The sequence below is a fragment of the Procambarus clarkii genome, chromosome 56 (genome assembly GCF_040958095.1).
Source record: "Procambarus clarkii isolate CNS0578487 chromosome 56, FALCON_Pclarkii_2.0, whole genome shotgun sequence".
NCBI classification, from domain to species: Eukaryota; Metazoa; Arthropoda; class Malacostraca; order Decapoda; family Cambaridae; genus Procambarus; species Procambarus clarkii.
This window is the reverse complement of record NC_091205.1, coordinates 26,072,942-26,086,948: the sequence shown is the minus strand read 5'-3', so window position 1 is coordinate 26,086,948 and position 14,007 is coordinate 26,072,942. Positions and strand designations below refer to the sequence as shown.

Below are 14,007 nucleotides of genomic sequence, written 5' to 3'. Positions count from 1 at the left end.
AAATGGGATGCATTAGGCAGTGATGTGGTGGAGGCTGACTCCATGCACAGTTTCAAATGGAATGATAGAGCCCAGTAGGCTCAGGAATCTGTACATCAGTTGATTGACAGTTGAGAGGCGGGACCAAAGAGCCAAAGCTCAACCCCCGCAAGCACAACTAGGTGAGCATTAAGATGGCTCAGTTGATAGAGCAGCGGGCTGCTGCTTTGGGGTCTGCGGTCCGGTATATCAATTAACAAACTTTTTATTAAGCTATTATATTTTCACGTTGATTTATCTCTAAGATAAAACGTCTTCTGCGTTGCTCTAATGACATAACAAACTTAATTATCTTTTAAGTCGGAACTCAACCCTCGGCACCAAGTTAAGTTCTCCGTAGATGAGGCTGACATGGACGTGTGTACTTGTACATCAGAGACGTCCTCTGTGAGAGGCCGTATCCCTCCCTGTCCAAGCTCCTCAAGACCTAGACACATAATAAAGCAGAAACGCCTTATTTCCTGATAAATTGCAGGCACGAGGTCATTATTGGTTGACCAGTTTTGTATTAATATGTGATTGTCTATATTGTAAGTGATTGCTCTAATGACATAACAAACTTAATTATCTTTAAGTCGGAACTCAACCCTCGGCACCTAGAGTTTTACCAGAGTTTCCTTACTATTCCTTACCAGAGTTTTACCTATCACTCTTTACCTGAATTTACCTGTCTATATTGTAAACTGGCCTCGGTTTGGGGCCAGTTTATTGTTTGCCAGCAGTTGGTTTCATCCAGATGGTTGGTTCCTTATCCTGAACAAGTGACCAAGTGCTATATAGTCATAGTGGCACTATGAAGTTTTGGCACTTTTCCCTGCTAATTCCCTCCCCTCACCCACAACAATGAAAATTTCTCTTCATGGCCTTAGGTCCCATTTCTTTCTTTCTAGCAGTAGCTTTGTTTTATTTTGACCAAATTTTTGTCTGGCTTTTGGTATGCTAATGTGGGTGTCAAATGCCTGACTTTTTCTTAAGACTTGGTTATGCCATTACATATCCTCTGGATTCTTCTGATAGTCCACCTGAAAAGGATGTTTCATTACATTCAAAGCTTGATTTTCATTGTTGTAATATAATGCATTGAAAATACAGTACTGTAATTGGAAATAGAACAGTGATAGTTAGGTACAGTAACTTTCATTAACTCTAAAAAAAAATATAATTAGACTACTGGCATTCGATGTTTTCAGATTCCAGAGCAATGGAGAGTCAGGTGGTTCCCCTGAAATTAGGCGTTCGGACTCAGCCACCAGCCCTGACTCTAATTTATCAGGGAGGAGCAGGAAAAGAGAGGCAGCGTGTCATGCCCATTAGATTTTTGAACAAGTTTGGCTCAGTGGATACTGTCCTGAAGGAGTTAAAGCAACGACACAAGGATCATTTAGAAAAAGTTGAGTCTTGTGTACTGTATTTTGTTATTCGGTACTGTATACCCTCTATGGATACCTTATAGATTTCACTAATTTCTGCTTTCTCCCAAAATTTTGGTGAATTTAATTTCTGGAGAGTCTTCACTTATCAGATGAAACTTTCAAGACATCCACGTGGTGGTACAAGGAAACTTCCTATTGTTATAGGGTCTTTCAACCCACTGGTGGCAGATTTTAGAACAATTTAAACCATCATGGGAGGGTTTTGGGGAGACCTTGAGTAATACTTTGAAAACAAATGCATGCTGTTGCTGCTTCAAAATTTCTATACACGTACTGTAACTGTAATGCTAGGAAATATACTGTACCTACTCCTCCACACCTTAGGGCTAGTGGCAGAGAAAGTGTCCAACAGACGTGTCAGACGGGTGGAAACAGGCTAACATAGTTCCAATCTACAAAAGTGGCAGCAGGGAAGACCCCCTCAATTATAGACCTGTATCATTAACAAGTGTAATAGTGAAAGTATTGGAAAAACTAATCAAAACTAAATGGGTAGAACACCTAGAGAGAAATGATATAATATCAGACAGACAGTATGGTTTTCGATCTGGAAGATCCTGTGTATCGAATTTACTCAGTTTCTATGATCGAGCCACAGAGATATTACAGGAAAGAGATGGTTGGGTTGACTGCATCTATCTGGACCTAAAAAAGGCTTTCGACAGAGTTCCACATAAGAGGTTGTTCTGGAAACTGGAAAATATTGGAGGGGTAACAGGTAAGCTTCTATCATGGATGAAAAATTTTCTGACTGATAGAAAAATGAGGGCAGTAATCAGAGGCAATGTATCAGAATGGAGAAATGTCACAAGTGGAGTACCACAGGGTTCAGTTCTTGCACCAGTGATGTTTATTGTGTACATAAATGATCTACCAGTTGGTATACAGAATTATATGAACATGTTTGCTGATGATGCTAAGATAATAGGAAGGATAAGAAATTTAGATGACTGTCATGCCCTTCAAAAAGACCTGGACAAAATAAGTATATGGAGCACCACTTGGCAAATGGAATTTAATGTTAATAAATGTCATGTTATGGAATGTGGAATAGGAGAACATAGACCCCACACAACCTATATATTATGTGAGAAATCTTTAAAGAATTCTGATAAAGAAAGAGATCTAGGAGTGGTTCTAGATAGAAAACTATCACCTGAGGACCACATAAAGAATATTGTGCAAGGAGCCTATGCTATGCTTTCTAACTTCAGAATTGCATTTAAATACATGGATGGCGATATACTAAAGAAATTGTTCATGACTTTTGTTAGGCCAAAGCTAGAATATGCAGCTGTTGTGTGGTGCCCATATCTTAAGAAGCACATCAACAAACTGGAAAAGGTGCAAAGACATGCTACTAAGTGGCTCCCAGAACTGAAGGGCAAGAGCTACGAGGAGAGGTTAGAAGCATTAAATATGCCAAAACTAGAAGACAGAAGAAAAAGAGGTGATATGATCACTACATACAAAATAGTAACAGGAATTGACAAAATCGACAGGGAAGACTTCCTGAGACCTGGAACTTCAAGAACAAGAGGTCATAGATTTAAACTAGCTAAACACAGATGCCGAAGAAATATAAGAAAATTCACCTTCGCAAATAGAGTGGTAGACGGTTGGAACAAGTTAAGTGAGAAGGTGGTGGAGGCCAAGACCGTCAGTAGTTTCAAAGCGTTATATGACAAAGAGTGCTGGGAAGACGGGACACCACGAGCGTAGCTCTCATCCTGTAACTACACTTAGGTAATTACACTTAGGTAATTACAGGACTCAACCACTGTATACATCACAGAGTACTGCTCTTATATCTATGATGTTGTGGGGAATATAAAATTCTTGTTCATTTAAAAAGTACCATAATTGTAAATTGGACATCCAGATATATAGGATAAGCATTTTATGAATTAAAGCCATAATAAAGTAGGCAGTGCTTCACATATAGTCACAACCTGGCTTGTGAACTGGAAACCTCAACCATTTGGCATCCCAATACCAAATTTGTTGATATACCATTGCATTATAGACTTTACATAGCATTATTTTGTGTCTTTTTTTTTTTAACTTTTTGTAGAAAACTGCACATGTAAATCCATACAAGTGTGAATCTTAAGTACAACTACAGTACAATATAATCAAATTATCTTTGGAAAACATTAACAAATATTTTGGACACATCATGGTTACTGATAAATAATTAACTTTTTCCATTAACACATTTCCCTGTCTGGTAAACCTACATGTTTTTCTAGGTTCCAAATGTCAGATTAGAGAAAATGGTGCGCATCTTGCAAGAGGTACAGAAGGGACGGACGGTGGAAGAAGCTGTAGCCAACTTAACTAAAGAGTACAGTGTGGACCCTAACCAAGACCTTAACAAACTAGATGATGAGCAGCTTGCAAAGAAAAAAAAGGTGTGATTTTTTGTGTTGTAAATTTGATTTATGTAGGTAATAGATGCTCAGCATGTCTTTTTTTGCTGATGTGTGCAAGTATGTGCCTTTTCAATTTATTTTACTATGCAAGATAATGCAATTACCTAAGGGTAGTTACAGGATGAGACTACGCTCATGGTGTCTCGTCTTCCCGGCACTCTGTTACATAACGCTTTTAAAATTACTGGCAATTTTTGCCTCCACCACCTTCTGACTTGACTTGTTCCATCTGTCTACCACTATGTTTGTGAAAGTGAATTTTCTCATACAGTATTTCTTCAGCAGCTTTGTTTAGTTATTTTAAATCTATGACCTCTTGTTCTTGAAGTTCCAGGTCTCAGGAATTCTTCCCTATCAATTTTATTGATTCTCGTTACTATTGTATTTTGTACGTAGTGATCATATCGCCTCTTTTTCTTCTGTCTTCTAGTTTAGGGATATTTAATGCCTTTAACTTCTCCTCATAGCTCTTGTCTGTGAGATACAGTAGGCTCTGTATACAAAATCAGATGGAATATTAACATTAAAATTTTTGTACAAAACAAAGTTTGTATTTGCATAAATACAATATGGTATAGGTGTTGTAATAATAAACAGTAAATGTATAAACAGCCACTAATCATAAATGTTTCAGATAAAACTAGAATTTAAATTTGGAATCCAGACTAATCAGCAACTATAATTATTACATAATTTTATTTTAAATGTTAAGTGGTTAATAATGTTCATGGCATGTATTTAATATAATGGTAACATTGCAGGTAATGAATAGCAGCTTTGAGAAGAATCAGCTTAAGCCAGGGGACCCTGGCTACGAGTATGACAGGCAAGTAGAGTTTGACACCAGTGATAAAGTGGAGGCTGGGTGGGACTCTCCTGACGAGGATTTTTGGTCTTAACCATTCCCTTTTTTTTTTTATAGAGTCCTGGATTAAATGTTATTTATATTTATCATATATATTCAATTACTATATTGTAAAAGTACAATAAATACTACCTTTATTTCTTGTGAGATAGAACATTTGGGTGGGACTGGAGTATAGTATAATTGCTGTAACTGTTTAAATGGTGTAGGTGTGACGTGAAAAGCCGATGACATAGACTGCTAATGTCAGACTTAACAACTGGCTAAGTTCTCGCACACATACACAGACATGTAGCTGCACTACAATTAGTTACCAACACTAAAAAAAAAAGATAAAGCTTGGTATGATAAACCATCCTGCAAGATGGGGAGATTATGTAAACATACAGTACTGCTAGTTTTTTACTTAAAACTCTTAAATACTTTGCATAGATTTACCTGAATTTACTCAAGGACCGACCTTGATGAGGGCAGGAAGCCAGCAGCTATTTATTGCCAAAAGTCTCCCCATTTACCCCTGATAATTTTATCCATCTGGATTTTGAATTGCAGTAATGTTTTGGCATTTACAGCTTCAGCTTGTAGATTATGAAAAACCACCCTGTTCTCTTACATTGTGGCTTGTTCAGCTTGAAACCATTACTTCTTATTTATATTCCATCTGACCTTTTAAAGAAGTAGTCTGGATCAATATCCTCCAAATTGCTCAGTATTTTAAACGTTTAAATAAAATCAACGCTTTCATGTCTGGTTTGGTATAAATTATAAATCTCTTATATTTTGAGTTCAGCTGCAATTTCAGTAATCCATTTTGAACAATGTTGACCTTCAATAAATGTCTGCAGGGCTTTTGTGCAAGGATTACGATGAGCTAGCCTAAGTATTTTTATACCAATTAGAAAATTAACTTCAGTAACACGATGAATGATACTCGGAATATTAAGTTCCTTTCTCATATTAAATATCTTTGTGGCACGAGGACTCCCAACGATAATCCTCAGAGCTTTGATCTGTATTGTTTAACCCCTCTAAGCTTCTTTTCAGGCGCTAAAGTAAGCAGAGATACAGCATAATCAACTAAAAATCTGATGTATGCAAGGTATATCATTTTAACACTTACGGTACCATAACCTGAGTGATTCCCTGTCACAGCTTCGAAGCCCAAGCTTCCTCCCCTTATACTGATGACAGTCTGACTACAACAGGACCATACTGTTAGTTTAGTCATTTAGTATGCACCCCATACCAGTCCTGTGGGTGGAAAAAGTTACAGAGGCACATAATGAGTTCAGGAACTGAATCCCATAGTTCATTTAGCTAAGCAAGTAACAAGCTTGTGAAGCTAGTTAAAAAAATTGAATACTTAGGATACTTAAGTGTTATGTTTAAATAACTGATCACGCACTAGGAACATGCTAGTAGATAATATAATAATCCTGGAATCTTCCACTGACCAAAGAAGATTGCAAATCCTGGAATCTTTACTCATTAAAAAGAAAAGACGCGCCTTAAATATACAGTATAACAATATCGCTTCCTTGCCAACACTCAGAACCAGATCTCACCAAACATCACCAGACAATGATGTCTCTACTGAGGTCTCCCAGCCCACCAAGAGTACCAAAGTTTTATCCAATGTTTGACTGGCCCTATCCCTTTACCCTATGGTTGATTGACCCTGTTCCTTTACCCTATGGTTTAATTGCCCCAATACCTCGCCTTATACTCCTTTTGACTCGTTCACATGTATCTTATGTACTTATTCTTTACCTGATGCTCCGGAGAGGAACAAAATGTTGTAGAAAATAAAACCTTCAATAATTGCCAGCATTTCTTTACCATGAACTTTGGTAACTTGATTGCAATTCTTAATACTTTACTTGTACTAAGAAAATAGAAGCATAGAAAGCTTACACTACAGTATAAGATCAACAACGTCAACAACGCGGTCATATTTAACCAAATATATTTAAAGGAACGTCTGCATCCCAATTGTGTATATTATATTCAGTCTCCGTGGTGTAGTGGTAAGACACTCGCCTGGCGTTCCGCGAGCGCTATGTCATGGGTTTGTATCCTGGCCGGGGAGGATTTACTAGGCGCAATTCCTTAACTGTAGCCTCTGTTTAATGCAACAGTAAAATGTGTACTTGGATGAAAAAACGATTCTTCGCGGCAGGGGATCGTATTCCAGGGATCTGCCCGAAACACTACGCGTACTAGTGGCTGTACAAGAATGTAACAACTCTTGTATATATCTCAAAAAAAAAAAAATATATATATATTTATATATAGTGTAGTGTGAACTATATATATATATATATATATATATATATATATATATATATATATATATATATATATATATATATATATATATATATATATATATATATATATATATATATATATATATATATATATATGCCGTACCTAGTAGCCAGAACGCACTTCTCAGCCTAATATGCAAGGCCCGATTTGCCTAATAAGCCAAGTTTTCATGAATTAATTGTTTTTCGACTACCTAACCTACCTAACCTAACCTAACCTAACCTAACTTTTTTGGCTACCTAACCTAACCTAGCCTATAGAGATAGGTTAGGTTAGGTTAGGTAGGGTTGGTTAGGTTCGGTCATATATCTACGTTAATTTTAACTCCAATAAAAAAAAATGACCTCATTCATAATGAAATGGGTAGCTTTATCATTTCATGAGAAAAAAATTAGAGAAAATATATTAATTCAGGAAAACTTGGCTTATTAGGCAAATCGGGCCTTGCATAGTAGGCTGAGAAGTGCGTTCTGGCTACTAGGTACGACATATATATATATATATATATATATATATATATATATATATATATATATATATATATATATATATATATATATATATATATTTTGGGAGCAGGTTTTTCCTAATACACACAATTCAATTTCTTTCTTTATTATGCACCCCATACCCATCCTGTGGGCGGTGGTGTAAAGGGTTACAGAGGCACATAATTGATTCAGGAACTGAACCCCCTAGTTCGTTTTGCTAAGCAAATAACAAGCTTTTGACGCTAGTTACACAATTATTAATGTTATATTATATATTATTAAATATGACCGAAAAAGTAAGATTAATAATTCTAACACGAATTTTCTCAATCTTTCGTACATTTCTTTTCACTGTTGGTGGTAATTCAAAAATCAATTCTCCAAAATTCATTTTTATTTCTAGTCTGACGCGACACTTGAGCGCGTTTCGTAAAACTTATTACATTTTCAAAGACTTTAGTTAACACATGCACAACTGAATAGAACTTACACATCTCCGATTTGTTTATATCTACATTTGAGTGAGGTGGATGGGGTGAGGTGGTATTAATAGGGTATTAATTTCATCAACACAAGACAGAACACAAAACAATGGGTATTGAATAGAAGTGATTGTAGAAAGCCTATTGGTCCATATTTCTTGATGCTTCTATATTGGAGCGGAGTCTTGAGGTGGGTAGAATATAGTTGTGCATTAGTTGGCTGTTGATTGCTGGTGTTGACTTTTTAATGTGTAGTGCCTCGCAAACGTCAAGCCGTCTGCTATCACTGTATCTATCGATGATTTCTGTGTTATTTACAAGGATTTCTCTGGCGATGGTTTGGTTGTGGGAAGAGATTATATGTTCCTTTATGGAGCCCTGTTGCTTATGCATCGTTAAACGCCTAGAAAGAGATGTTGTTGTCTTGCCTATATACTGGGTTTTTTGGAGCTTACAATCCCCAAGAGGGCATTTGAAGGCATAGACGACGTTGGTCTCTTTTAAAGCGTTCTGCTTTGTGTCTGGAGAGTTTCTCATGAGTAGGCTGGCCGTTTTTCTGGTTTTATAGTAAATCGTCAGTTGTATCCTCTGATTTTTGTCTGCAGGGATTACGTTTCTATTAACAATATCTTTCAGGACCCTTTCCTCCGTTTTATGAGCTGTGGAAAAGAAGTTCCTGTAAAATAGTCTAATAGGGGGTATAGGTGTTGTGTTAGTTGTCTCTTCAGAGGTTGCATGGCGTTTCACTTTCCTTCTTATGATGTCTTCGATGAAACCATTGGAGAAGCCGTTGTTGACTAGGACCTGCCTTACCCTACAGAGTTCTTCGTCGACTTTCTTCCATTCTGAGCTGTGGCTGAGAGCACGGTCGACATATGCGTTAACAACACTCCTCTTGTACCTGTCTGGGCAGTCGCTGTTGGCATTTAGGCACATTCCTATGTGCCTAAATGCCAACAGCGACTGCCCAGACAGGTACAAGAGGAGTGTTGTTAACGCATATGTCGACCGTGCTCTCAGCCACAGCTCAGAATGGAAGCAAGTCGACGAAGAACTCTGTAGGGTAAGGCAGGTCCTAGTCAACAACGGCTTCTCCAATGGTTTCATCGAAGACATCATAAGAAGGAAAGTGAAACGCCATGCAACCTCTGAAGAGACAACTAACACAACACCTATACCCCCTATTAGACTATTTTACAGGAACTTCTTTTCCACAGCTCATAAAACGGAGGAAAGGGTCCTGAAAGATATTGTTAATAGAAACGTAATCCCTGCAGACAAAAATCAGAGGATACAACTGACGATTTACTATAAAACCAGAAAAACGGCCAGCCTACTCATGAGAAACTCTCCAGACACAAAGCAGAACGCTTTAAAAAAGAGACCAACGTCGTCTATGCCTTCAAATGCCCTCTTGGGGATTGTAAGCTCCAAAAAACCCAGTATATAGGCAAGACAACAACATCTCTTTCTAGGCGTTTAACGATGCATAAGCAACAGGGCTCCATTAAGGAACATATAATCTCTTCCCACAACCAAACCATCGCCAGAGAAATCCTTGTAAACAACACAGAAATCATCGATAGATACAGCGATAGCAGACGGCTTGACGTTTGCGAGGCACTACACATTAAAAAGTCAACACCAGCAATCAACAGCCAACTAATGCACAACTATATTCTACCCACCTCTAGACTCCGCTCCAATATAGAAGCATTAAGAAATATGGACCAATAGGCTTTCTACAATCACTTCCATTCAATACCCATTGTTTCGTGTTCTGTCTTGTGTTGATGAAATTAATACCCTATTAATACCACATCACCCTATCCACCTCACTCAAATGTAGATATAAACAAATCGGAGATGTGTAAGTTCTATTCAGTCGTGTATGTGTTAACTAAAGTCTTTGAAAATGTAATAAGTTTTACGAAACGCGCTCAAGTGTCGCGTCAGACTAGAAATAAAAATTAATTTTGGAGAATTGATTTTTGAATTACCACCAACAGTGAAAAGAAATGTACGAAAGATTGAGAAAATTCGTGTTAGAATTATTAATCTTACTTTTTCGGTCATATTTAATAATATGTCTACAGGAAAGACTGCTACCAAAATATACTAATATATATATATGTACATATACATGTACATATATATGCATACACATACATATACAATCACCCACACAAATACACACATCAATAATCTTTTGTATCAAGTGATTCAACAAGAGGCTCACAATATGGTGAGTCACACAGTTACTAGTCTTGCTTCACACCCACCCAACTGGGCGGCAGCTTTACAGTCATGTGCATGCATTACCTACAGTAAGCAAATTTTGGATACTTCGCTATAATTTCAGGAAGTACATCATTATGAATGAAGTACTTACACATTTCTTGGACCCCCATTGATGGTGTTATCTCTGCGTCATTAAAAACAACAGCGTTGTGACTATTATTAGTTTTCATTTTACATTTTATCAACTGCACCTTTAGCTCAAGCTAAACTAAATTTCTTTCATCCCCAAACCTGTTTCCAACACTAGTACCAGTGTGCTCTGCCTTCCCTTCATATCTGAACTCAAAACTCATACTAATACCCTTCGCCCTCTTGACATAGAGCTGCCTTTCGACAAACTAACACTTCATAGCAATCTAGTTCACACTACTTCTAATGCTGCTGGTGTCTAATGCTTCTAATGCTGCTGGTGTCTAATGCTTCTAATGCTGCTGGTGTCTAATGCTTCTAATGCTGCTGGTGTCTAATGCTTCTAATGCTGCTGGTGTCTACTCTATTTCCTGTTCGTCTTGTCCTCTCCAATACTTTGGGTTCCTGTAATGGTCCAGGACGGACCGAAACGTCGTCGTCTCCTCATCTTCTGGTGTGTGGATAAGTTATCATATCTTCAGCTACGTTCTTGTAACTCATCGTCTGCATGTGGGAGATAATGTGGTGTTGATATTCCCAGATGAGAAGTGCTGAGTGCTTGGCGTGCAGCGGGTTGGCAGCAGGAAAATTTCCGTTTGCCATCACTGTGCGCTTGGTAATTGGCAGATGCCTGTGTCCCCAGCTGGAGTGAAATCATCACCAGTCTGCTGTCTGGTAGTGTTGATGATATGATAGTTGTGATGCGCATTGTTACCCCCCTTCTTTTTTTTGAGATATATACAAGAGTTGTTACATTCTTGTACAGCCACTAGTACGCGTAGCGTTTCGGGCAGGTCCCTGGAATACGATCCCCTGCCGCGAAGAATCGTTAAATCCTTCGTGCAACGTCTTAAGTTTTTTCAATATTGAAAAGCATTTGTCAGTCTTCTGATCATTTGTTGAGTTCATATAAACAGAATCGTCCTTAGGAGCACAGCAACTGTTCCCCTGCCCCATGCCCCCCCCCCCCCTCCGAAAATACAATCACTTGGGCTGGACGGTCAACGGTAGAGCAACGGTCTTGCTGCATGCAGGTCGGCGTTCAATCCCCGACCGTCTTAAGTGGTTGGGCACCATTCATTTCCCCCGTCCCATCCCAAATCCTTACCCTGACCCCTTCTAAGTGCTATATAGTCGTAATGGCTTGGTGCTTTCCCCTTGATAGTTGCCTTCCCGTGTTCCCAAAAATGTGAGCAAGTTAGTGAATATTTATTTTAAGAAAAACATATTGTGTTGGATTTATTTATCGGCAACTGTGAGACGGTGAATGGTTCCCTCCCTTAGGTTTCTCTCCATGAGCTGGCAGATATGAGGTTAGGCTAATTCGGGGAAGGGCAGGACGCTAGGGAGAGTTGGCGGGAAGGGAGGGAGGGGGAAGCAGGGAGAATAAGTAGCAGGTTGGTTAGAGTTTTGTGAGGCGAGGGAGCCTCCATTGATAGCTGCTCGTGACACCCCATGCACTGGTAGGGTCGGGCTATTGCAAGTACCTTGGGCTGCGCGGGGCCTCTCTCTAGCTGCTTGGACCCCCTTTCACCTGTTCGGGGCCCTCTTGAGTTGTTGGGGAGAGGCTGCCCTAGAGAGGCTTGGGGCCCCATGAGCTGGTCGCCGCACTTCCCTCGTTTTGAGATGTTCGAAGTCCCTTAAAGCTATTCAGGGCGTTCCACGAGCAGCTTCGTGGTCCCCATTAGCTGCTTCGGGCCTCCAGGAGCTCGTCTGGGCCCCCACGGTGCTGTTCGGAAGCCTTTGAACCCCTCTGGTACCCCCTTTACCGACTCGGGGATGTTAGCAATTGTTTAATCTGCGTGTGTGTGGCGCCGGCATTGTTCATACACTTCAATTTTTATCAGCAGATTATTAGGGGGGAAGGAGCGTGGCTGTAGTAGAGGTGGTGACGTGTGTAGAGGGGGCAGGGGACCTGTGGTGTGTGTATTAGGGGCTGGGGACGCTGTGACGTGGGGGCAGGAAACTCGGTAGCAAGGTAAGGAATGTGATGTGGGTAGAGGACGTGTTGGAGTGGTGTATCACGGGGGAAGGAACCTGGCAGGAGGTGTTAGGACACAACAAAGAGCAACACTACTCGTCAACACTCCTCAAGAACACTTACCAACTCGTCAACAACACCGGCGAGACGGGGACAAGGAGGAAGATGCATTTTTTCGCCTTGTGTCGACAATACCTTGAGGGAGGGGAACACAAAAGTCAGCAGCAGACTCCGTGGAGTAAGACCGTGTCTCTCTCTCTCTCTCTCTCTCTCTCTCTCTCTCTCTCTCTCTCTCTCTCTCTCTCTCTCTCTCTCTCTGTCTCTCTCCAACAGGCCCTCCTCGCGACTAGCTGAATATCCCGCAATTTATGGCGAGTTATCCGGCCTCTGGTTCGATTCAGAGCGGCTGGTGTCTGTGTATTGAAGGGCAGCCGGGTGAGCCAAATTGCGGGAAGACCCACAAAACTTGATTGATATGTAAATATAACAGGGAGGGAGTGTGGAGGGAGGGGGGGTGAGGGGTAAAGAGAGAGCAGAGGGAGTCTCTCCCTCCCTCTCACTCCTTCCATCCCTCTTACACAGCGACACTTACCTCCCCTCCCTAGTTCACACCACCTCTACTTCCTCCTACTTTTACACCTTCTCCTCTTCCCTTTTTCTGACTTCTTGAATTCCGTACGTTTCAAGAATCTTTGCTTCATGGTCAGGTCGGGGTTCCCTTAACCTTTTCCTCATATTTTAGTCCCCTTAGCTCTGGGACCTCTGCGTCACCCCTAGTTTTGTTCTGATGTTCTTCAGGTGGAGGTTCCACGTCAGGGCTGCATATTTTAGCGTTGGCTTCTGGTGATGTGCAGAACTCTAAAGTAGACAACTCTTAAAGTTCCTAAACCCCCCTTTGAGTAGAGTGATGTTGCTTTTCCGTCGATGTGTTTGTGGGGAGAGCTGGGAGAGAGGCGAGGCATTATGTCTCCTCTTTTTCTCCAACTCCGGGGAGGTCTTGTTACTTTATTTTGTTGCTTGCTGTCTAAACAGTCACCTGTCTCCGTTGTTAATCATTTAAAACTTGATTAAAATCCAGGAGCCATCCCTCTAACCAGATCTGAAGTTCATGTAGGTCTTCCTGGAGGATTTTGCAGAGTTTGATGTTTACATTAGTTTGGCTTGCCCCAAGTATGCCTCGACATGTATCGATAAACATTTAGTGAGCTCATTAACATAGACGAAGATATGGGTGTCATAATTCTAACCCTTAGAACCACTACTCATTACTCTTCTCTATCTTGATGCTCCTCCGCCCTCTCTCATTCTCTTCTCTCTATCCATCAGGTATGTCTTCACCCAGTTCAGTAGGTGAAGACATACTTAGCTGCTCCTCCAGACGGTATGTCAAGCTTGAGAAGCAGCCTGTTGTTGCCCCGTCCACTGCGACCTGTGAGAGAATATAGTCTTCTTGAGGTTATCTTGAGATGATTTCGGGGCTTTTAGTGTCCCCGCAGCCCGGTCCTCGACCAGGCCTCCAC

At 40.2% G+C, this 14,007-nt stretch overlaps 1 protein-coding gene across 2 annotated transcripts in view; it reads left to right on the top strand.

Moving 5' to 3' along the window:
* Nucleotides 1–364: 364 nt before the first annotated feature.
* LOC138353132 (centrosomal protein of 19 kDa-like) overlaps nt 365–14,007 on the top strand; it is a 136,899-nt gene continuing 123,256 nt past the window's right edge. The window contains exons 1-4 of one of the 2 annotated variants that reach the window (XR_011223077.1): nt 365–521; nt 1,230–1,429; nt 3,725–3,886; nt 4,669–5,862. Coding sequence is in view for 1 of the 2 variants with exons in the window: in XM_069305964.1 (XP_069162065.1) it covers nt 1,241–1,429; nt 3,725–3,886; nt 4,669–4,806 (489 nt within the window). In the remaining variant the exon portion in view is untranslated. Of the gene's footprint in view, nt 522–1,229; nt 1,430–3,724; nt 3,887–4,668; nt 6,596–14,007 lie in introns of those variants that run through there. The other variant, XM_069305964.1, reaches the window with a different exon arrangement.